The sequence below is a fragment of the Triticum urartu genome, chromosome 7 (assembly GCF_003073215.2).
Source record: "Triticum urartu cultivar G1812 chromosome 7, Tu2.1, whole genome shotgun sequence".
In the NCBI taxonomy this organism is placed as follows: domain Eukaryota; kingdom Viridiplantae; phylum Streptophyta; class Magnoliopsida; order Poales; family Poaceae; genus Triticum; species Triticum urartu.
Window position 1 is genome coordinate 31,778,372 of NC_053028.1, and position 24,039 is coordinate 31,802,410.

At 43.1% G+C, this 24,039-nt stretch overlaps 1 protein-coding gene and 1 pseudogene across 1 annotated transcript; one reads left to right on the plus strand and one right to left on the minus strand.

Annotated features, from left to right (window-relative positions):
• Positions 1-9,052: 9,052 nt before the first annotated feature.
• Positions 9,053-12,144, plus strand: LOC125522320 (26S proteasome non-ATPase regulatory subunit 8 homolog A-like). Its single transcript, XM_048687385.1, has 6 exons — positions 9,053-9,357; positions 9,520-9,598; positions 10,528-10,630; positions 11,240-11,503; positions 11,588-11,699; positions 11,787-12,144. Exons 1-6 carry the CDS (start codon positions 9,253-9,255, stop codon positions 11,925-11,927), a joined length of 804 nt encoding a protein of 267 aa, XP_048543342.1. The 5' UTR covers positions 9,053-9,252; the 3' UTR covers positions 11,928-12,144.
• A 1,080-nt stretch (positions 12,145-13,224) lies between these two features.
• LOC125518239 lies at positions 13,225-16,451 on the minus strand (annotated as a pseudogene).
• Between the last annotated feature and the right edge of the window lie 7,588 nt (positions 16,452-24,039).

A 24,039-nucleotide genomic window follows, 5' to 3' on the forward strand; every position in this document is an offset into this window, starting at 1 on the left:
GGAGCAGCCTGACGGCGTCGGGGCAGGGGATCGGTGGTGACGGCGACGAGGAGCAGAGTGGGGGCGTCGGGGCGGAGAAGAAGTGATTTTTGCAGAAACTGCTAAGTGTTTTCTTATATATACGAAGCATTGGTCCCGGTTCGTGGCACCAACCGGGACCAATGCCACCCTTTAGTCTCGGTTGGTGCCACCAACCGGGACCAAAGGTCTCTTTTCAGCAGCCCAAAGGGCGGGAAGCGGCGGCCTTTGGTCCCGGTTGGTGGCACCAACCGGGATTAAAGGTGGGGCATTGGTTCCGGTTGGTGCCACGAATCGGAACCAACGCACCCCTTTAGTCCTAGTTGGTGCCACGAACCGGGACCAAAGGCCTTGTACAGCGGGGTGGTGGTGGGAGTTTAGTCCCACCTCGCTAGTCGAGAGGGGCGCGCAGTGGTTTATAAGCCCCACTACCGCACCCCTCTCGAGCTCCTCTCCATTGCAGGCTTACGGGCCTAATTGTGACTGCTATGCCTGATGGGCCTACTAGGCTTTCTGTGGGCCTGAATCCTGGCCCATGGATGGGTTTCTAGTCGTATTCAGGCCGTGGTGGCCCAGTAGGTGGCAATTTTTTTTATGTTTTCCCTGTTTTTTTGTTTTCTTTTTTTCTTTTTTTGTTTTCTTTTGTTTCTAATTACTTATTTATTTTATTTTATGATAATTCTTTTTGCTATTAAAGTTTCTAACAAAAAAAGTTCTTTATGACAATTCTTTTTTGCTTTTAATGATTTTGAACAGGAAATATTTGATAATTTTAGTTGCATCAATTTTATATAATTTTAGTTTCATAAATTTTAGAGGTTGCTTAAAATGTTTTGAACAGAAAATACTTTGATAATTTTTGTTTCATAATCAGGTCGTGGGTTTCTAGTCGTATTCAGGCCGTGGTGGCCCAGTAGGTGATAATGTTTTTTTATTTTTTCCCAGTTTTTTGTTTTATTTTTTGTTTTATTTTTTTGTTTTGTTTCTACTTACAACAAAATACTTATTTATTTTATTTTATTTTGTTTCGAATTACTTATTTATTTTATTTTATGATAATTCTTTTTGCTATTAAAATTTCTAACAAAAAAAGTTCTTTATGACAATTCTTTTTACTTTTAATGATTTCGAACAGAAAATACTTTGATAATTTTAGTTCATCAATTTTTTATAATTTTAGTTTCATCAATTTTAGAGGTTTCTTATAATGTTTTGAACAGAAAATACTTTGATAATTTTTGTTTCAAATTACTTATTTATTTTATGATAATTATTTTTGCTGAAAGACCCTGAAATTCGTATATATTATGCATTGACTGATTATTTTGAGCTATAAGACCCTGAAATTGAAAAGCACTACAAATGAACTCTGAAAAGGTTGAAAGTTGGCATGGTATCATCATTTCACCCACATAGCATGTGCAAGAAAGTAGAGAGGCTTACGGCAAAAACTGGATGCACTTCGTGTACAAAACGGACAATCTCTTTCGGAGTATCAGGGTTTCATACGGAAACTCGTCTGTTACAAAGGGATTTCATTTTTTGAACTTACTTGAACTCCATACTTTTTCTGTGTTCAAAATGCACCATTCAAAGCTACATCATCAATTTTCAACCCTTACTGACTTCATTTGTTATTTTTCATGCATTTACTGATTATTTTGAGCTATAAGACCCTGAAATTGAAAAGCACAACAAATGAACTCTGAAAAGGTTGAAAGTTGGCATGGTATCATCATTTCACCCACATAGCATGTGCAAGAAAGTAGAGAGGCTTACGGAAAAAACTGGATGCACTTCGTGTACAAAACGGTCAATCTCTTTCGAAGTATCACGGTTTCATACGGAAACTCGTCTGTTACAAAGGGATTTCATTTTTTTGAACTTATTTGAACTCCATACTTTTTTGTGTTCAAAATGCACCATTCAAAGCCACATCATCAATTTAGTACATATAGCTCTCATGAATAGATAAGTGACCAAATTAATAGAAGTTCATCATCACATTAAAAACAAAGTACATACATAGTTCTCATTGAACAACATATAGCTCTCCAGAGCATCTAGTTAAACCATACATTGAAACTATGTAAAACCTTTCAATGCAACAACAAATGCGATCATAATCACAACCAAGGTAAAAATTGATCCAACGGCATAATGATACCAAGCCTCGGTATGAATGGCATATTTTCTAATCTTTCTAATCTTCAACCGCATTGCATCCATCTTGATCTTGTGATCATCGACGACATCCACAACATGCAACTCCAATATCATCTTCTCCTCCTCAATTTTTTTATTTTTCCTTCAGGTAATTGTTTTCTTCTTCAACTAAATTTAACCTCTCGACAATAGGGTCGGTTAGAATTTCCGGTTCAACTACCTCCTACATAAATAAAATCTATGTCAACTTGATGGGCATATTTGTCATAAACAATAAATGAACCAAGTAGATATAAAAATAATATATACCACATCCGAATCATAGCCAGCACGAGGGCCGCGGGGGCGGATGCCAAAACCATCGCACTATATAAAAACAAGCAATAATAAAAGTAAGAAAATTAGACAAGTATCTATCTAAAGTAAGAATTTTTTTTCTTTCAGAAGAAGATAAGAGGCTCACCACGGTGGTGCAGGCGATGAGATCGGCGTGGGCGATCGACGGTGATGAGACGGGGACGGGACGTGACGGACCACTAAACCTAGACAAATCTCGGGGAAAATGGAACTTGGAGGTCGAGCTTCGAGAGGAGAAAGCTTAACTAGCGTGGCTCGGGCATTTCATCGAACACCTCATGTGCATAGGAGGTGAGCTAGAGCACCCAAATGCCCTCTCCTCGCCGGCCAGAAAAAACAGAGCACTGTCGAGTGCTCTGATGCGGCGATGGGGTATATATAGGCAACTCATTTGTCCCGGTTCGTGGCTGGAACCGGGACTAAAGCCCAGCCTTTTGTCCTGGTTCCAGCCACGAACCGGGACAAATGTTTGTGGGCCAGGAGCGAGGCCCATTGGTCTCGGTTTATGCCTAGAACCGGGACAAATGGGTCCATACGAACCGGGACCAATGCCCACGGGGCCCCGGCCGGCCCCCTGGGCTCACGAACCAGGACAAATGCATCCATTGGTCCCGGTTCGTGGAAGAACCGGGACTAATGGGCTGGCCAGGCCCGAACAAAAGCCCCTTTTTCTACTAGTGCTACACAAACAAATAAGAACCTCGCAACCAACGCGATAAAGGGGTTGTCAATCCCTTCAGGGTCACTTACGAGAGTGAGATCTGATAGATATGATAAGATAATATTTTTGGTATTTTTATGATAAAGAGAAATAAATATGCAAAGTAAAATAAACGACAATAGAAATAGCTAAGTGTTGGAAGATCAATATGATGGAAGATAGACCCAGGGGCCATAGGTTTCACTAGTGGCTTCTCTCAAGAGCATAAGTATTACGGTGGGTAAACGAATTACTGTCGACAATTGAGAGAATTGAGCACAGTTATGAGAATATCTAGGTATGATCATGTATATAGGCATCACGTCCCACTCCAAGTCTCCTGGATCACGTTTGTTGAGAAAATCACGTTCCCGAAGGTTTCATTCCATTTGGACTCCGTTTGATATTCCTTTTCTGCGAAACACTGAAATAGGCAAAAAAAATAGCAATTTGGGCTGGGCCTCCGGTTAATAGGTTAGTCCCAAAAATGATATAAAAGTGTATAATAAAGCCCATTAAACATCCAAAATAGATAATATAATAGCATGGAGCAATCAAAAATTATAGATACGTTGGAGACGTATCAGTGACGTCCCTCGCCTTCTTGATCCAGCAAGACGTCAAGGTAGTAGATGTGTGATAACCCACAAGTATAGGGGATCGCAACAGTTTTCGAGGGTAGAGTATTCAATCGAAATTTATTGATTCGACACATGGGGAGCCAAAGAATATTCTCAAGTATTAGCAGCTGAGTTGTCAATTCAACCACACCTAGAAACTTAATATCTGCAGCAAAGTATTTAGTAGCAGAGTAATATGATAGTAATGGTAACGATAGCAAAAGTAACGGTAGCAAAAGTAATGTTTTTGGTATTTTGTAGTGATTGTAACAATAGCAACCAAAAAGTAAATAAGCGAAGAACAATATATGGAAATCTCGTAGGCAATGGATCGGTGATAGAGAATTATGCCGGATGTGGTTCATCATGTAACAGTCTTAACCTAGGGTGACACAGAACAAGCTCCAATTCATCAATGTAATGTAGGCATGTATTCCGAATATAGTCATACGTGCTTATGGAAAAGAACTTGCATGACATCTTTTGTCCTACCCTCCCGTGGCAGCGGGGTCCTAGCGGAAACTAAGGGATATTAAGGCCTCCTTTTAATAGAGTACCGGACCAAAGCATTAACACATAGTGAATACATGAACTCCTCAAACTACGGTCATCACCGGGAGTGGTCCCGATTATTGTCACTTCGGGGTTGCCGGATCATAACACATAGTAGGTGACTATAGACTTGCAAGATAGGATCAAGAACACTCATATATTGATGAAAACATAATAGGTTCAGATCTGAAATGATGGCACTCGGGCCCTAGTGACAAGCATTAAGTGTAGCAAAGTCATAGCAACATCAATCTTAGAACATAGTGGATACTAGGGATCAAAACCTAACAAAACTAACTCGATTACATGATAAATCTCATCCAACCCATCACCGTCCAGCAAGCCTACGATGGAATTACTCACGCACGGCGGTGAGCATCATGAAATTGGTGATGGAGGATGGTTGATGATGACGATGGCGACGGATTCCCCTCTCCGGAGCCCCGAACAGACTCCAGATCAGCCCTCCCGAGAGGTTCTAGGGCTTCGCGGCGGCTCCGTATTGTAAAACGCGATGAATCCTTCTCCTTTATTTTTTTCTCCCAAAAGTGAATATATAGAGTTGGAGTCGAGGTCATAGGAGCTCCAGGGGGCCCACGAGGTAGGGGGGCGCGCCCCCCACCCTCGTGGCTAGGGTGTGGGCCCCCTGGTCTTGATCTTTTGCCAGTATTTTTTATTATTTCCAAAAAGACGCTCCGTGAAGTTTCAGGTCACTCCGAGAACTTTTGTTTCTGCACATAAATAACATCATGGCAATTCTGCTGAAAACAGCGTCAGTCCGGGTTAGTTCCATTCAAATCATGCAAGTTAGAGTCCAAAACAAGGGCAAAAGTGTTTGGAAAAGTAGATACGACGGAGACGTATCAATGTGTTCCGCCAGCACGACGACGTGGTGACGGTGATGGTGAAGTGATCTCCTCAGGGTTTTGCCTAAGCACTACGAAAATATGACCGCGGGTGTAAACGGTGGAAGGGGCGCCGCACACGGCTAGGCAATTGTCTGGATGTGTGCTAGGCGCCACCAAGACGGTGATGATGACCTATAGGTGGGGGAGGAGGGAGCATCCAGGAGGGCGCCCCAAGCAGGCTGAATCCTACTTAGGGTCCTCCCAAGTGGTGCCCCCCGCCATATTTGTCGGAGGGGGAAGGAAAGAGGGGGAGAGAGAGAAGGAAGTGGGAATCCTATTCCACACTTGCCTTTCCTCCTTCCCCTGTCCTTCTCCACCTTTGGCCGGCCCAGATGGGGAGTGCACCAGCCCCTTGTGGCTAGTGCGTTTCCCCTCTTGGCCCATAAGGCCCATATATTTGCCGGGGGTGCCCGAAACCCCTTTGGGTGACCCGATATGTACACGGTACCCTCCGGAACACTTCCGGTGTCCGAATACCGTCATCCTATATATCAATCTTTACCTCTCGACCATTTCGAGACTCCTCGTCATGTTCGTGATCTCATCCGGGACTCCGAACAACATTCGGTCACCAAATCACATAACTCATATAATACTATATCATCATCGAACGTTAAGTGTGCGGACCCTATGGGTTCGAGAAGTATGTAGACATGACCGAGACACCTCTCCGGTCAATAATCATAGCGGAACCTGGATGCCCATATTGGCTCCTATATATTCTATGAAGATCTTTATCGATCGAACCGTTATGACAACATACATAATTCCCTTTGTCCATCGGTATGTTACTTGCCCGAGATTCGATCATCGGTATCTTCATACCTAGTTCAATCTCGTTACAGACAAGTCTCTTTACTCATTCCGTAATACATCACCTTGTGACTAACTGCTTAGTTGTTTGCTTGCAAGCTTATGTTGTGTATTACCGAGAGGGCCCAGAGATACCTCTCCGATACTCGGAGTGAAAAATCATAATATTGATCTATGCCAACTCAACAAATACCTACGGAGATACCTGTAGAACATCTTTATAATCACCCAGTTACGTTGTGACGTTTGATAGCACACAAGGCGTTCCTCCGGTATCCGGGAGTTACATAATCTCATAGTCGAAAGAATATGTATTTGACATGAAGAAAGCAATAGCAATAAAACTAAATGATCATTATGTTAAGCTAACGGATGGGTCTTGTCCATCACATCATTCTCCTAATGATGTGATCCCGTTATCAAATGACAACACATGTCTATGGTTAGGAAACCTTAACCATCTTTGATCAACGAGCTAGTCTAGTAGAGGCTTACTAGGGACACGATATTTGTTTATGTATTCACGCATGTATTTAGGTTTCCGATCAATACAGTTCTAGCATAAATAATAAAATTTTATCATGAATAAGGAAATATAAAATAAAAACTTTATTATTGCCTCTAGGGTATATTCCTTCACTTGCATTGTGCGAGGGCGTGAGGAGATTAGGTGGCCCTAGTGGCTTCTTGGGAGCATTGTGCCTCCACACCGCTCCAAACGGATATTAGCATCGCAAGGGTGTGAAGTTCGGGATGCATCATCGTCTCCGCGTCCCTCGGTTATCTCTTACCCGAGCCCTTTACTTATGCACTTTACTTTGTGATAGACATAGTTTCATGTTATATATCTTGCTATCACATAGTTGTTTATCTTGCCTAGCATAAGTTGTTGGTGCACATAGGTGAGCCTAGTCATTTTAGGTTTTGTGCTTGACAAAAAACGCTAGAGTTTATTCCTCTTTTGTTCAATCCTAAACCGTAATTATTTTAAAGCGCCTATTCACCCCCCCCTCTAGGCGACATCCACGATCTTTCAGGGGGGGGGGGGGTACCAGCTTTGTATGTGAGTGGATGCTGGCGCATTCACACTAGGCATGTTCGCAGTGAACGGTTGAATTTCTGACATGACAACTTACAGTGCTTTAGGATTATTCTAACGTTTCCCATATAAGATTTCCAATATTATAATGGTTCCTAAGGAATACAAAGTAACTCAACACAATAAAAATTACATCGAGGACCTACACCACCGAACACTACCACTGCTAGAACGAACTCGCCGACGCACCGCCATCGCCGCTCCCCTTTCAGAGTCGGCTTGACCTTGCCAATGACAATCAGAAAGTCTTCATGTACGTGCCTCTATTGACCATCAACCCAGAGCATCAGTTGTCGCCATTGAACCCTCGAATTGATTTGAAGCGCTGGACATCAGAACTCGCCGAAATGAGTGTATCGACACACTAAAACACATCTAGATACACTCATTTTAGCGATGGATAAATCTGGACGGAGGCCGTATTTATTTTTCAAGGTTTTATTTGTAGGAAAATGCTACCCTTCAACCAGCTGATGCACGCGCAGTGTCCGACGCTTGCTTAGCCGTCGGATCGATCCTGACCAAGGCTCGTGCAAGTCCCATGCAACCAGTTTTTGTCGCGCGACAAGGGTCTTGTTTCAGTAGATTTCTGCAACAGATGACTAGTTTTAGAACGAAAAACTATTTGATGGTGAAGGTTTCTTTTTGTGCAATAGGGGTCTTATTTCAAAAGGTTTATGCAAATAGACATCTTGTTTCAGAAACAAAAAATGATTTGGTGGTGAAGGGTTTTTTTCCGCAACAGGTTTTTTTCAGAAACATAGCCCGTTCCGCAACAGGGGTCTTGTTTTAGTAACATAGCCCCTGTTGCAGAAAGCGCGGGAGGAGCGCCCCACGTTAGAGAGTGATAGGTCAGGCATTGCAACATAAAGAATGTTTCAGAAACATAGTCCCAGTTGCATAAAAACGCGAAGGAGCGTCCGACATGAGAGGCCGTCGCCGTCGTGTTGGAGTGGAGCTGGCAGCTGCTCGCGGGGCTAATGCTGAGGAGGAGGAGCAACTCCGGCAAGTGACGGTGTTCTATGGCCGAGATGCTCGGGTCATGGCATGGCGGCTATGCTCTAGCCTAGGGTGTGGCCTATCTCAGCCAGCTGCTATCTCGGTGGACCTTTGAAACAAGGTCCTTGTTGCAAGCCCATAAGAATAGCATGCTAGTAGCTGTTGCAAAGGTCCTTAATTGGCTAGGTCAGAAGATTGGACGGATGTGTTGGACGGCATCTGACGGTTGCCGAGGCGGATGATCTAATTGGTTTATCATCGGGCCGGACGCGTAGTATTGCCCTTGGGCATTCCTCAGGCTGGGTCGGGTTTCGGGTCAGGCCTGTCAAAGCACGACTTGCAAAGTCTAAGCCCGAGCCTAGCCCGGCCCGGCCAAGAAAACATATATGTAGGCCCGAGCCCGGCCGAAGAAACTAAAAACATCAATTTCGAGCCGGGCCGGGCCGGGCCTCCGTGTAAACTGACATATTTTTCAGGTTCGATCTCGACCTGACATACACAACAGGTCAAATTTCTAGGCCAGAGCCCGGCCTGACATACGCAATGAGTCAAATTTCTAGGTCTGAGCCCGGCCTGGATTTTTTAGGCTGGGTCGTCGGGCCGGGCTGCCCATACCTAGGTCTAGTTCGTACTAGTTGGGTTAATAAATTTCGTAAATAATAAGCAAAGTGGACTTTCGCAAATATAAAAATTATGTCATGTCTACGTATTGTTTTTCGCGTTTCCTACAACCCTTTTTTTTTAATTAAAAAAGCGTTTTGATTTATTACTTTTTTATTCTTTTTTCCACAGAAAGAAGAAAGAGGAGGAAGCCGAGTAGGACAGCCCGAGAGGAGGAGTATACAGTACACAGCCGCTAGCTCTTCCCCCGCGGCGCCCGATCTCGTACTTGGAGCCTTGGAGGAGACTCGAACCCTAATCCCCTCCCGCCGCAGGAGAGATCCCGCTCAGCCTCGGCTCCAATCCGCGACTCGACTCGACTCGAAGCTCCAGCTCCGCCGCCGCCCCCCGCCGCCGCCGATGGATCCGAAGCTGGTGGAGGTGACGCAGCTGTTCGACCGCTTCAAGGCGGCCTTCAAGGCCAGCAATTTCGACGTCTGCTCGACCCTCCTCTCGCAGCTCAAGGTGCGCCCGCCCCCTTCTCCCCCCCTCCCGCCGGGCGGTTCGGAAAGCTCGCATCTTTTCTAGGTTTTAGTTCTGGTTGGGTCGGCGGCGCCGGTGGTTTCGCCGGGGAGCGAGAGGTCCATCTTCTGGTGAATTGACAGGTGAAGCTTCCTCCTCTTGCAGGTCCTCCTCACCAAGTTCCCCAGCCTTCCCCCGCTGTTCCAGCAGACGCCCAACGCCGTGGAGGAGCTCAAGCTTGCGAGTAAGACAACTTTTTTTTTCTCTCTATCAATTGTCGTCAGGTGGTTGCAATGATGCTTTCCGTATGTGTGCGCTGGGTGCGATTTTTTTTCTTGGTAGGTCACCATGTTATTATGGTGTGTGTAGTGTATGTAGGTATATGTGAAGATTGTGTTGGTGAGGGGATTTTGATTCTGTGTGTAGGTATATATATATATGATGAAGATTGTGTCGGTGAGGGGATTTTGACTCTGTGTGTAGGTTGGTCTGTGTTTGGTTGATGTGTGATGTGGTTATCTGGTTTTTGTAACGCCGTCTGAGATTGTAGTCATGTTTGATTATTGTTGCGATATGACTCGTTCAGCGCCGTTGAACTGAAACTTTGTTTAGTTAGCCGGCAATTCATGTGTGGTCTTTCTGTAACAGTTGGTATGTTTAGTTGCTCGATGCAGCTAGCTCGAGGATGTGGCGGGGGATCTTTGCACGCCTAACACTGATTTGTTTTGGTCATGCAATTTTACTTTAGGAGTTTCAGCCGAATGGTTGCAGCCATATATGAATTTTTATAGATGATTTGATTTGAATGTTTGTTCTATCTTAGGAGTTAAAACTGACGCTAGTGATGCTTGTCAGTGTCAGAGTGTCGACTCTGGAATAACGGGTCTCTTTTTCGACTTGACCTCTGATGCTGCATTGGATATTTGTATTAGATGATATAAGATTCGGTCATTCAGATATCACTATGTTGCAGTTCATGAATTGATCGTTCATATGCTGTCGCCATGAATGAACCCAACCCTTCTGTCTGATTATCGTAACCTATGCCCTGTTTTTTTTCTAAAAGGAAAATGTGTGTCTGTAGTGTTATGGCCCAGCTATTTAGAAATATATGCTCTGGTCTTGTGGTTATCCTTAATAGAGCAGCCACTAAATCTACCTGAAACATTTCAGGGGAAATTTATGAGCAGGCAGTTATTTTGAGTGTGAAAATGGAAGACCAAGATGCATTTGAAAGGGACTTCTGCCAGCTCAAGCCCTATTACATGGACACATGGTTAGTTCCTTTTTTTTTTACCACTTTGCAGTTGTTTTCTCTGTCTATGCATTGTGTAGGCTGTCATTTAATACGTGTATTGTTCCCTGTTCTCCTTCATCATCCATTGGGTTTTCAGTTGGTAAAGTCAAAACAAATAAGTACTGTATAAATTATTGGTTTTCTTTGGGCATAATAAGTTGCCAAATGAGTTGAACCAAAATAGGTTTTTGTGTTAGTCTTGCATGAGTTTTTGGGTTAATCTTGCATGAGTTATGTTGTGCCAAGTTTGCTGGTTCAGTTGGGTAGTCGAATATGGAACAGGGGCTGAGTTGGGAATTTATGTTTGCAAGTCGCGGTTAAGTTAGACATGTAGATTGGGTTTCGTATCGAACTCTCAGGTTTCTGGCCTGCGGGTGACCCATGATGCCCTTGCCAGACTGGCAAATGTTTTGTGTTTCTAATATCTTAGCAGAATTGTTTTCACACCTTATTCAGTTTTATATGCCTGGTTTATCAAGTCCAGAACATGTTAAAAAATGTCTGGACTTGTTGAAGGTTATTTTACCTAGGAACATGTTGGGTTTTCTGCTTGTAATATATCGTACTAATTCATGCTGATGCCTGCAGCGGCATAATTCCTCCATCATCGGAGGAGTACCCAATCATGGGGGCTAACCTTCTGAGGCTGTTAGTCCAGAATAGAATTGCGGAGTTCCACACTGAGCTGGAGCTTCTTCCCGCCAAAGCGCTGGATAATGCTTACATCAAACACGGGGTTGAGCTCGAGCAGTCCTTTATGGAGGGCGCATACAACCGCGTGCTGAGCGCTCGACAAACCGCGCCGCATGAAACCTACATATACTTCATGGACCTTCTCGTCAAAACGGTTAGGTAAGTCGGTCTCTGTCTCCACCCCTTCCAGTTAGCTCCTTGTGCTGCTGTGCATCACTGTGATGATATCTGCTGCACCCGCAGAGACGAGATAGCTGGGTGCAGCGAGAAGGGATATGATTACCTGTCAATAAACGACGCGAAGCAGATGTTTAAGTTCAGCTCCGACAAGGAACTGCAACAGTACATCGCAGAGGTAAATTAACATGCCTTGTGCTCCTGGTGTGAATTACGTGAGTTATTATGGCCATGGGGTTGTAAAGTACCGTCGTGTTGTCAACAGGAGCACCCCGAGTGGGATGTCAAGGACGGCCGGGTCTTGTTCCAGAAGGCGAAGGAGTCCCAGCCCTGCAAGGAGATCCCGGCAGCGCCGGTCATCAACCAGACCCTCGGCTACGCGAGGGAATTGGAGAGGATTGTGTGATTTGTTTGCCTCTTTTTTCTTCATCATTGGACTGAGTTTCCCATGAAGAGGTGGATTATTGGATTGGATTGCCCTGTGACTCGGCTGTACTATTTTGTTAAATCGTTTGTTTCACCTACGGTTTCCAAAGCTACACAACTGTGAAATGTCGGCCTAAAATGGCAGAAGAAACAATGCCTGTTATGTTAATCAATTGATTGTGTAAGCGTAAGTCCAACTGCCTGTGCTTTTTTCTCCTCCCCCTGCTGCCGTCGCCGGCGACAGGCAAGGTCGACGGTGGCAACATCTTCGGCAGTTGATGCTGCTTGAGCAGAAATGGTGGCCTACGGGCAGATGATGAGACGGTTGATTGGCAGAAGTCTATATCAAAATTGCCTTGAAACTACAAGGGAGTTGAACCAAAGATATAGTATAAACCTACTCCAGAAATTGCTTTTGGAGGCCGAGCTTTGTGGAGCCTCCAAATCCAAAATTCCTGAAAATTCATATTTTTTACATTTCAAAAAATTCTGAAAAAAAAAGAGATAGATGAAGGCACAATGCACGTGTAAAATTTTAGGACAAAATAAGTTGAAATGAGGGCTGTGAAAAAAAATCTAGGGCTTTTTAACACATGATACTATTCATCCTCGTCAGATTTTTTTGAAACCGAAATTTTTGAATTTTGAATTTTACGAAAATTCAGCCTCCATGGAGGCCGAGATCCAAAATGCCATACATGTTTGCAGCAAACAGGACATGAATAAAAACATCATGCTTTTTTTTTTTAACACAGTACAGACGCAAGCGCTCATATGAACGTGCATACACTCATCCCTATGAACGCACACACGCACACCTTACCCCTATGAGCATCTCCGAGAGACTGAGCCGGCATATCATCTTGAGTTTCTAAAATAAATTCAGGATAAATGCGAGCACCAGGATTTGAACCCTGGTGGGCTGGGGATACCACTGTCCACCTAACCATCTCAACCAGAGGTTGGTTCACTAAAAACAAATAAAAAAAAAGATTATACCAAGGAGGTGTAAGATTGACAGGGGATTATACCAAATGTAAAAGCAGAAACACAGATGTGCAAAAAAGAAGAAAAATGCTCTGCTGCATCTGCAATAACTTGAGGGTGATTAACTAGCAATATTATGATCATTTGCCCTGTTTGCATGTTTCTTCTAGCATACTCATCTAGCTTGTTTTGGTAAAAAAAAGGAGTAAGAATTTAATGGAGTACATGGTCTTCAAGGAGACAGGTTACAGAATTCTGAAAACACAATATGAAACACCATTTATCCAATAGAAAACTGCAAAAGCGCAAACTAAAAGAGAGGTCATAAACAGCAGTATTAGCACACAAGATGTGCACGTCCACGACTGCATTTTTTACAACAGAAATTGTCATATCAACAAAACAGGCCACTGTATCTGATCTGAGGGTTGTCAACATCTTTTCATAATCGCTATACACACAGTATATAATAGTAGTAATACAAAGAAGATGGATCAGTAACCGAGCAGAGTTGTGCCTACTACACAAGGAAGGACCAGAGATAGCAAAACTTTAACCTGAACAACAACCCCCCTTCCTTAATTCCTCATGCACTAGTGTGCCCACCTCTAGAGGACATTTGAAACTAGTGTGTCCATCGCCAAAACGCAACCATCAGCACTTTGACGGTGATAATCATGCCGCCATACGCGATCCGCTTGTCGACCCGGTGCCGCTTGTCAATAAGCTTCAAGACCGAGTTTGATAGGCCAACGGTGTTCAGGACATCTAGAGCCTTCCTTTGCGCGCTCTGCAATCAAGTGCAAGGAGATGTTACTTCTACTACTATCAGGCAGGCACATTCTTTCACCATGCCAACAAAGGCCAGCAGGGTGCTGTGCAACTTGAACTGTTTCGTTTACCTTCAGACGATCCCTCTGGTCAGACTACTTGTGGAGGATGGCCACTCCTGTCTCAAAGGCTTCGTCAAGCATTCGAGAGGAGCTACGGGCCGATTGCATTGCCTGGGCTTCGTCGTCAAATATTTGAAGGACATGTGACGACTCACCATTCTGCAACATAATTTTCAATTCATTAGTGCTGCAACGAAATTATCCTGCATGAAAAACAACCGCTCATGCTTCAAGACTACTCACAGCTCTCTCTATCAAATAGCTCCGCCCTTTCCTTGGCTTCCAGAATCCGCTTTCGTTGCCGCAACGAGTGCTTGTTGAGGGTTTCCTTCAATGAATCAACCTCTTCAGATAGCTGCTCCACTTTTCTGCCAGGACAACATCAAACAATGTTAAAAACTTGGAACAGCAACCTACATAACTCCTATTCAGCTCTTCCTTTCAATTGTGCACACTGTCGAGATTATACATGCAACAGGAAAGGAATTCACAACAGAAATCATACCCTAGAGCAATTCTCGAGAGTTGCTCCAGGAGCCACAAATATCACTTTTATACAGAACTCCATTTCTACAAAACAGATAAAAGGAAATATAGCATCCTCGAGGACGGATAAACCTAGCATGGGCGTCTAACTATCTCAGCATGACACATGGCCTGAAATTCCATATTGACCACACGTATAGAGTGACAAGACCTTCAGATCTAAGCTGGTGAATTCCAGAGAAAGAATAACACTAGAAGAAAATATGTGTATTTAGTAGTTTAGTACTTCTGTGACTGAATCTTTGCTATAAAGGAAGGGAATTAGAGAAAATGCCATCTTAAGAGCAAGAAAACAATCCAATCTAATGTGTATCTCCTACAGATTAAAGCAATGTAGGTAAAAAGCACTCCGTCTCACATGTATTTGAAGGTAACACTATTTGATACAAGCTGAGGACAAGATCAAGGTTCCAAGATGTATTACACCTAATACCTGGCTGTAGGATCTCTACTGCACCCAGAAGGTGGATGGATAAATCAATTAACCAAGAATTACTAATAACTTAGATTAGAAGCAACAAATGAGATTATAACTTTCTGTATGAAATGTTGGTTATGCCAATTCCTCTGAAGAAAAGCTAGTTTTCAATCTGAACTATCAAGTTCGTACATCAAAATAATCCTGCTTGCTGACTACATTATGAAGTGCAATGATACACAAAGTTATTTATTGCTTGTTTATGGTGGGTACTTGAATTAAAACACTATGACCCTGGTTAAGTCTACGAAGAATTGTACATGCCAACATACAAAGCAGAACTAACATCATGAAAGGCTGAATTAGGAATTCTTATTTGAGGGTGTCTACTATGTGGAGGTCGTGGTGGTTCTGGCACTGGCATCCCTAATCAGACACAGTGTACCTATAATTTGCCGATGGAAGATTGCTAAAAAGTATCTACATGAAATACAATTAAAAAAACTCTGCCTCGTATATATCATGCGCTCGTAGTTCAATGAGTGCTTATCATTGCCTATTCTTGGCGTCTTGCCCCTCTGAACCACCACCAAGAAGGGCGCAACTAAAATTTGCAAAGAATTCTTTTTGCGACAGGAACTATTTGTTATGAATAATCTAGTGCCAATGGACCTGTCTACCAACAACAGGCAGATTCAGTGGCAAGAAAACTGATAGTGGTCAAGCTAAATAAGTTGAAACAGGCATACTGAACAACCAAATTTCCACTTGCTCAAAGCATAATTGAACAACCTAACTTCCATAACCTCAATAGCATAACTGAAGCCTACCAAGTTGGCACATCGAACAACCTAATTGAACTTACAGTTGCTGAAAAGCAATGGAGGCCTACCTACCAAGTACTAGTACACACAAGTTGAAAACATGGCACAGATTACTACACAAGCTCCTCAATCCTCACCATTAACGCCAAATCCATGCTCAGGTAACCGCCGAACTAGAAGGTTTCACCTTGGAGACCACAATAACGACAGAATGCATACGCTAGAGCTGTGACCAAGAACTCATCGGCGCTTGGAGATCTCTCCCCGCCTCGTCGCCGATTCGCGCGGCATACACAAGGAACTCGTGACGGAGCAGCTAAATGGGGTTAAGGCCGTGAGAAGAAGGAGAGGAAGAGTGTCCTCATCTCTTCCAGAGGTCGCGCTGGCCCTTGGCGGGGATGGAGCGCCAGAGGCGGTCCATCTGCACGCAGAGGCCCTGGATCTGCGCCACCTCCCGGGGTAGGAGGAGGAGGCGGGCGCCGAGGCGAGCCGCTCGACGCGGGCCGACAGCAGCAGCCGCCGCGCGCTCTGGTACATCTCCGACAGCGTCGCGCCGCCGCCCCCGCCGCGGTCGAGGATTGTCTCCGGTGTCTCGGATGGATCGGCTTGGGAGGGCCGCGATTTCCTTCGGGCCGAGAGGGAGACGTTGTGACGTGGCTGGTGGCGGGTGTTGGCCGCTTGATTGGGCACGGACGGTGTGGATGGTGGTGGCGTCGATGCCGTGTGGGGCCCTCAACGAAGCTAACTAATAAGGATGATAATGGAGTTAGCTTCGTTGTCAAGGAGAGGCCGGGCAGGGCGGAAAAGAGAGGGGCACATGCGATCTCGAGCGTCATGTTCATTCATTTGAGCGTGCATATCAAAGAGGTCATGGGATCACATGTGGTTGAAATTTTAACTATACTAGTAGAATGCCAGTGCGCTGCCACGGGCTTGTGAAATTGTCATACAGTAGATAGAGACAATATAACACAATCACAATTGCATAATAATTGAAGTCCACTTCATTTAAAATCAAAAGCGATAACAAAATAGCAAGTTAACAATGTATACATATAAGTGATCTCCAATTAAAAAATATATTACAAAGTATTGAGATCTACTTGATGCTCTTAAGAAATTCTCTCACAATATCAGACAAATTGTCTTTAGCTTCATTCGCACGATGTTTGAGCAAGTATAATAAAAATTGCTTCTTCCTCAACTCATACTCATCCCGCAAAAGCAATATATGTAGTTAGCATGAATACTTCACGTGGAAGGTTTAAAAACATGTGTAACACACAATACTCACCGCACAAAGTGGCTTCGCCAGGTCTTTACCGTTCCACAATAGCATAAAATAAAAGACAAAATAGCCTGACAAATCCCTGCAATTTCCTAAATTGTTATTGTATTAAATATGGTCATAACAAAAATAAATGTTTATATTCTAAATTTATTACCCGTCTACGTTCGTTGGAATACCATCAAGAAATGAACGTTGCCATTTTGATATATATACCTGGTTGCTTTATTTCCGGTGCTTCTTTGAATTCCCGCGTAAAACTTTTTAATTTCACTAAGTGCCTCAGAATTTTCCTCTTCAACAATTGTGTTGTATGAATAGGGTCCAGAATAGATACACGACGTGCCTCTTTGTTGATGACGTACAAGATGTATCGACCGATAGATTCATATGGAAGATAAATCTACAAGTCATAGCTATTACAGACAACAATAAACCATGGCAAACAATGGACAAAAGACCTTACTTACCATGTTGCACGATGATATGTTGTTGTCTATCCCAGGCCAGCTATCAAACAAATTTGCCAACTTCTGAATAGTTTCCTTATCGCAGAACTTTTGACCTCATGTTGAATCCCGCATCATGGACTGAGTAAAAAAAACTATTTAGAAACATGTTGATAATAATGATATTGAATGAAGAATTTTGATAACTTACACAAAATTGTAGATCCATGTAGTGTATAGGAGGGTCTATGAACAATACTCCCTCGTCACATGCCAACAGTATATGCACGGCAATGTTGAAACAATCAGTGTCCATAGACTGATCCATGTTAAGTATGCCCTGAAGTTTTTTGAGACTTAAGCCCATTGGACTGGGTGTCGAGCTTCGGACCCATTCCTTCCTGAAAATTGGATTGTAATAATAACAATAATGTATGATGACACATTACACATTGGTAAATGATACTTACTCCAAACACTTGGCATCATCGATGGACGTGATGTAGTTGCAGAGGCCGACAAGTAATTCACATTGATCCGTGGGCATGATGGGGATTGGGTTAGGACGTTTGTCTTTGACCCATGTAACGCTCTCGATGCGGCTATATCTCCCACGTGTCGAAGCACGATTTAGAGGCATAACCGCATTGAAAGCAATATCGCAAGTGAGGTAATCTTCACACAACCCATGTAATACATAATTAAGGGAAAGAGTTACATAGTTGGCTTACAATCGCCACTTCACACAATACATGAATAAAACATTACATCATCCAGATACAATCAAGGTCCGACTACGGAACCCAAAATAAAAGAAGACTACCCGAAATGCTACGCAGATACCCGATCGACCCCAACTGGGCTCCACTACTGATCAACTAGAACGAAACAACACAAAGGACAAGATCTTCATCGAGCTCCTCCTTGAACTTGGTTGCATCATCTGCACGGTTTCATTGGCACCTGCAAACTGGTTTTGGAAGTATCTGTGAGTCACGGGGACTCAGCAATCTCACACCCTCGCGATCAAGACTATTTAAGCTTATAAGTAGGGTAAAAGGTATGATGTGGAGCTGCAATAAGCGACTAGCATATATGGTGGCTAACATACGCAAAAGAGAGCGAGAAGAGAAGGCAAAAGCACGGTCGAGAAACTATGATCAAGAAGTGATCCTAGAACAACCTACGTCAAGCATAACTCCAACACCGTGTTCACTTCCCGGACTCCACCGGAAAGAGACCATCACGGTTACACACGCGGTTGATGCATTCTAATTAAGGTCAAGTTTCAGGTTTTCTACAACCGGACATTAACAAATTCCCATCTGCCCATAACCGCGGGCACGGCTTTCGAAAGTTCAAAACCCTGCAGTGGTGTCCCAACTTAGCCCATCACAAGCTCTCACGGTCAACGAAGGATATTCCTTCTGCCAAGACAATCCGATCAGACTCGGCATCTATCCAGCAGTGCATCATTTTAAAGTGTAGCTCACAAGTTGTCGTATCTATGATATCATCCACAGGTATCTATCCAGCCGTGCATCATCACCCTGGGTGAAACCCACGCTGCTTCTCGGCATGGGTGGGAGGGTCCTATCCAATGTTGGATCCGCTAGATGCTGCCGCTACCGAGACCCCCTTTCCTGGCTAAGTGAGTCGATCTGCTGCCGCCGCCGCTTGAAAGCGAGTTCCAACTCCGGGTGCTTTGATTCTACGATGCGAAGGCGGTCTACTTCCTGCTTCCTCTGCTCCTCCTCCAACTTCCTCTTCTGCTCCTCCTGCTGCTTCTTTCTCGCACAGCTTCTGTAGTCGGCGTTCTAGTCCGCAAACCCCTCAAACCACGGAACAACGCCTTTGCCTCGTGTTCTTCCCGAGTGTTCAGGATTCTTCAGGACGTGTGTAAGCTCGTCGTTCTCTCTATTGGGTGTGAACACCCCCATTCGAGCCTCTTCTATTGCAACAATTAAAATGTCGATGGCCCCTTTACAACTTGCCCGCTCCAAAAGCTCGCCTGTCTTAGGGTCCAACTTTCGCCCATGCGCATAGAACCAAGTCCTACACCTGGGGGCCCACCTCAATGTAACCGAAGTGACCCCTGCATCCATTTTCCCTTGCTCAGCGAGATCCCACTTAGGCCGGGCCACCTCGTAGCCACCTGGCCCCAACTTATGGTGCCACTGCTTTTTGCGGCATTAATCTTGTTTATTTCTCGTCCATTCTTGAGCTAATTCCGATTCCTTGAATTTCATGAAAGCGTCCTAGTGATCTCTTGCCTTCTCCAGTGTTCCCTTGAATTCTGAAGTCTCGTCCTCACCGGGCGGGGGTTGGCCCAGGCCCATGGAGCCACCGTGTTGGCTGATAATGTGAGCGCGTGCGACCGGAGCCTTTCCGATCTAGATATCTAGGGGTGACAAGCGCCAATCCGTATAGATCTCTGACGGGAAAGACCGGAGAAATCATGTAGCCTTGGCCTGCAGCACTCCCAGCGGCGGCACCACACCCGAGACCATTTTGTACATTGATCGGGAGGCACAAACCACGGCAGACGATCACCAAACGGCACACCCAGTGCCCTGTGTCAGCATGAGACGTGGTGCGCCAGCAGGCTAGCCAGCCGCTGATCTTCTCCAGCACTTGTGCTCAGCCCAGCACTACTAGAAAAAGGGCTATAGATGATATGGCCACTAATGGCGCACCAGACATGTGGTGCGCCATTAGTATATACTAATGGCACACCATGTGTTGGTGCACCATTAGTGTCCAAATACTAATGGCACACCACATCCACGGTGCGCCATTAGTAACAAATTTTTTTTTTATTTTTTTTCAAAACTAGTAATGGCGCACTGTCAACTGGTGCGCCATTACTAAGTTTTTTTCCAAAAATAATTCAGAATTTGTTTTATTTTTTTTCAAAACTAGTAATGGCGCACCGTGGGTGTGGTGCGTTAGTAATGGCGCACCACTCCCACGGTGCGGCATTACTAACTTGGCCCAAAACTTCCACCGAATGCACACCCCCCCTGGACCACCTTTTCAGTAAAAAAATAAAAAATGATGGAAATGTCAAAAAAATAAAAGAAAATAAGTTTCCCATGTGATATGTGGTCTAGTTGTTGGGAAAATTTACAAATATGAATTTCGACTTTATTTTCAAAATCTCTCTGAAATTTGTAAAATGGGCATAACTTTTGCATACGAACTTGGATTAAAAAGTTTTCTATATGAAAAATCATCTACTCAAAAAGTTACATCCGAATTTAACAGGGGGAGCCCCGTTAAACATTTTCAAAATCCCCAAAAACCTAACACAAAAAAAGTTACGGGGCTTTTAAGATCCGGAGGCAAAAAAATTCAGACTTACTAGTGGCGCACCGTATGCTAGGTGCGCCACTAGTAACAGAAAAAAAATTGGTTTCGAATTTTTTTGAATTATTTTTCAAAATATGATACGTAATATGACCGGGAAGTTTTGAAATATTTTTTCAAAATTTCATCATACTCATGAACATGAACAAAGTCCTAGACATCAGTAAGGTTTAATAGGATTGATATGATAGATATATCAACAAGTGCCTGTGAAGTGAGGTGGTGCTGGGGTTGGATAGAACTATGAAGTTAAGCGTGTTCGGGTTGGAGTAGCGTGAGGATGGGTGACCTTCCGGGAAGTTTGACCACAGAGTGCGATTTGACCTGAGATTAAGCATATTGACCCGAGATTAAGCCATAGTGACCCGAGATTAATAAGTAGTGTGTCATTAATAGGCAAAACTGATGCGCCATTAGTACGCCTTTTCCTAGTAGTGCAGGCACAACGTGCATGTGCATGACTGGAGCGATACGCCTTTTCCTAGTAGTGCAGGCACAACGTGCATGTGCATGACTGGAGCGACATCCGCGGAGATGACTACAGATCAAAAGCCCGGCCGCCTGCCAGATCGGGAGCATATTGGCGGCCAGATCACGATGCCTCCGACGTAGCCAGATCGGGATGCCGGGGATGCAGAACGGCGACGGCTAGATCGGAAGAAATCTTGCTTGGGTTGAGTTGAAGACGACTAGATTAGATAAAGAAAAAAAGACGAGCGGGACATGCCCTGCCGCTGCCGTCCGCCGTCGGACGTCCTCCTCCGGCGGCGGCATGGTGAACGGGGAGCTGGGGAAGGGCCTTCTAAGGTCCCGGCGGCGGCATGGTGAACGGGGAGCTGGGGAAGGGCCTTCTAAGGTCCCGGCGGCGGCGCCTCCGGAGTCGCCCTCAGCGACCCGAGACGTAGTTTTTTTATATATTGTTATATTGCCCATATGCTGATTTAGTTGGGTCCAATTCTTGTAGATACTAGTTTAAGTTTTTTTTTGAGGGATAGATACTAGTTTAAGTTAAGCGCAAGCTTGTTCCTGGCACACTGACCCCTTGCTGCCGCCGAAGGTTTTCTAAGGAAGAATGAATTACTGACATTGATATTACACTTTAAGAACAAATAAAATAAATTTAAAACTAAATAAAAATGATGTTTTAGTAGGAATATTAAATCATTGGCATTGGTATTAACCTTTAAGAAGAAAAAAATAAAAATAAAATAAAATAAACAACGACAAAATTTGCACATGCACGCTTAAAGGTGGAATAAGCATATAATAGTGTCGCAAAAAGAACTTTCATAAGTAGGAATTAATTAGTGGAATTGGTATACCTTTAAAGAAGAAAGAAGATTAAATAGAAGCAAAATAATCAAAATAATGAAGTTGTCTAAGAAGAATGAAGTAGTGACATTGGTATTACCATTTAGGAAGAAAGAAAATAAATTAAAACTAAAACAAAATCAAAAGAATAAAATTTTCTAAAGAATAATGAATTAGTGTCATTGGTATTGCCTTTTAAGAAGAAAGAAAATTAAATAAATCAAAATATAACAAAATTTGCACATAATATATAGAAAAATTGTGTTGTTTTATAATATGCAAGAGTAAGCGTACGATAGTATAATTGTCAGAAAAGCAGTTTCATAAGAAGGAATGAATTAGTGGTGTTGGTATTACCCTTAGCAAGAAAGAAAATAAAATACTCCTCCTGTCCTTTTTACTCTGCATATTACAATTATCAGAAGCCAAACATTGTAAAGTTTGACCATATTTATATGAAAAAGTATTAACATCTGCAATATAGTATTTATATATTATGAAAATTAAATTCATGACACATCTAATGATATTTATATCATATTGTGAATGTTAATATTTTTTTTGTAAAGATGGTTAAACTTTACGAAGTTTGACTTCAGACAAATCTTATATGCAAAGTAAAAAAGGACAGGAAGGAGAAATAACAGAATCAAAATAATAAAGTTTTATAAGGAAAATGAGTTAATGACATTCCTATTACCGTTAAGAAGAAAAATATGGAATAAAAACTAAATCAGAATATAAATAAAATTTTATAAGGACCAATGAAATAGTGCCATTGGTATTTCACTTTACGAATGAAGATAATGAAAAAGTTTTAAGAAACATACACACAACTTTGCACTAGAATTGCACTTTTCTAGTATGCAAACAACAATCATATAACTGTGTAATTTTCACGCATATTACATAGTGTAGAACTGCACACACCAGCAAGTTCGCCCAAAAGCTCAACCTATGAGAGAGGGCCGGACATTATACTCCAACACTCTCACTCACCCAAAAGTATAAATTTGGAGTTTATGCATGGGCAGCGGAAGCGGGGGCATTGCCGCAATTATTTATTACGTTCACTGGGTTTTGAACTTCAAACCACTTGGTTGCAATTCATCCACCTAACCAGTTCACCCCTAAGATCAAGCTGATGGGGAAATATGGGCTATGCATTTATACTTTAACACTTCCCTTCACGTTTGGCTCCCTCATACCTAAACATAGAGCGAAAGTGGGCTGCAATTTAATTGCGTCAGCCGGGTCTTGAACTCAAGACCTCTTGGCTCTAATAACATGTAGAATTGCACATACTAGTCAGTTCACCCAAAAGTTCAAGCTTGAGAGAGTGTTGGACATTATACTCCAACACATAGTATTGTGTGTGTACATTTACTTATACCATTCTAACAATACCTACAAAACAAACACAACAAATAACGAAAGAAGAACACATAAAATTAGAAAACGGAAAAATAACAAAGGGAAAGAGAGATGGGCTGGGTGGGTGGTACACATAATGGGCTTCAGCCGTGTAGCAAAACGACTGACCCAAATACGGGAAAATCCTATGTGACGCATGTTGCGTTAAACTGTTGAGGGTTCGCAAAGGATTCAGGAGCGAGCGACGTGATCTGGGCCGACCCGTTAGCGGTTAGCCTAGCTATGGTTTTCTCCTGTTTTGGGAACCTTCTAAAAGGTTCCCCGAATCGGGTTTTCTTTTTTTCCTGTTGGCTCTTGTGGCTAGTTTTCCTTTAGGTTTTTTTTCCTTTTTTTATTTTCAATTTTCGTTTTAATTTTTATCTTTTCTGTTACTTCCTTCTTTTTTTTCTTCTCTTTCCTTTTCCTGCTTCTCTTTTAAAAAATGTGCAAATTTTAAAAATGTTTAGAATTCACATTTGAAATATGTTCGGGGTTCAAAAAATGTTCACAAATTTAAAAATTGTGTGTGTTTTCAAAAAAAATGTTCTCTAATTTCAAAACAAATGTGTTTTGAAAATAGTTGATAAAGTTAAA

Coding starts and splice junctions, on each gene's coding strand:
- LOC125522320 (XM_048687385.1), top strand. CDS start 9,253: ATGGATCCGAAGCTGGTGGAGGTGACGCAGCTGTTCGACCGCTTCAAG. Junction 9,358..9,519: donor CCCTCCTCTCGCAGCTCAAG/GTGCGCCCGCCC, acceptor CTCCTCTTGCAG/GTCCTCCTCACCAAGTTCCC. Junction 10,631..11,239: donor CCCTATTACATGGACACATG/GTTAGTTCCTTT, acceptor TGATGCCTGCAG/CGGCATAATTCCTCCATCAT.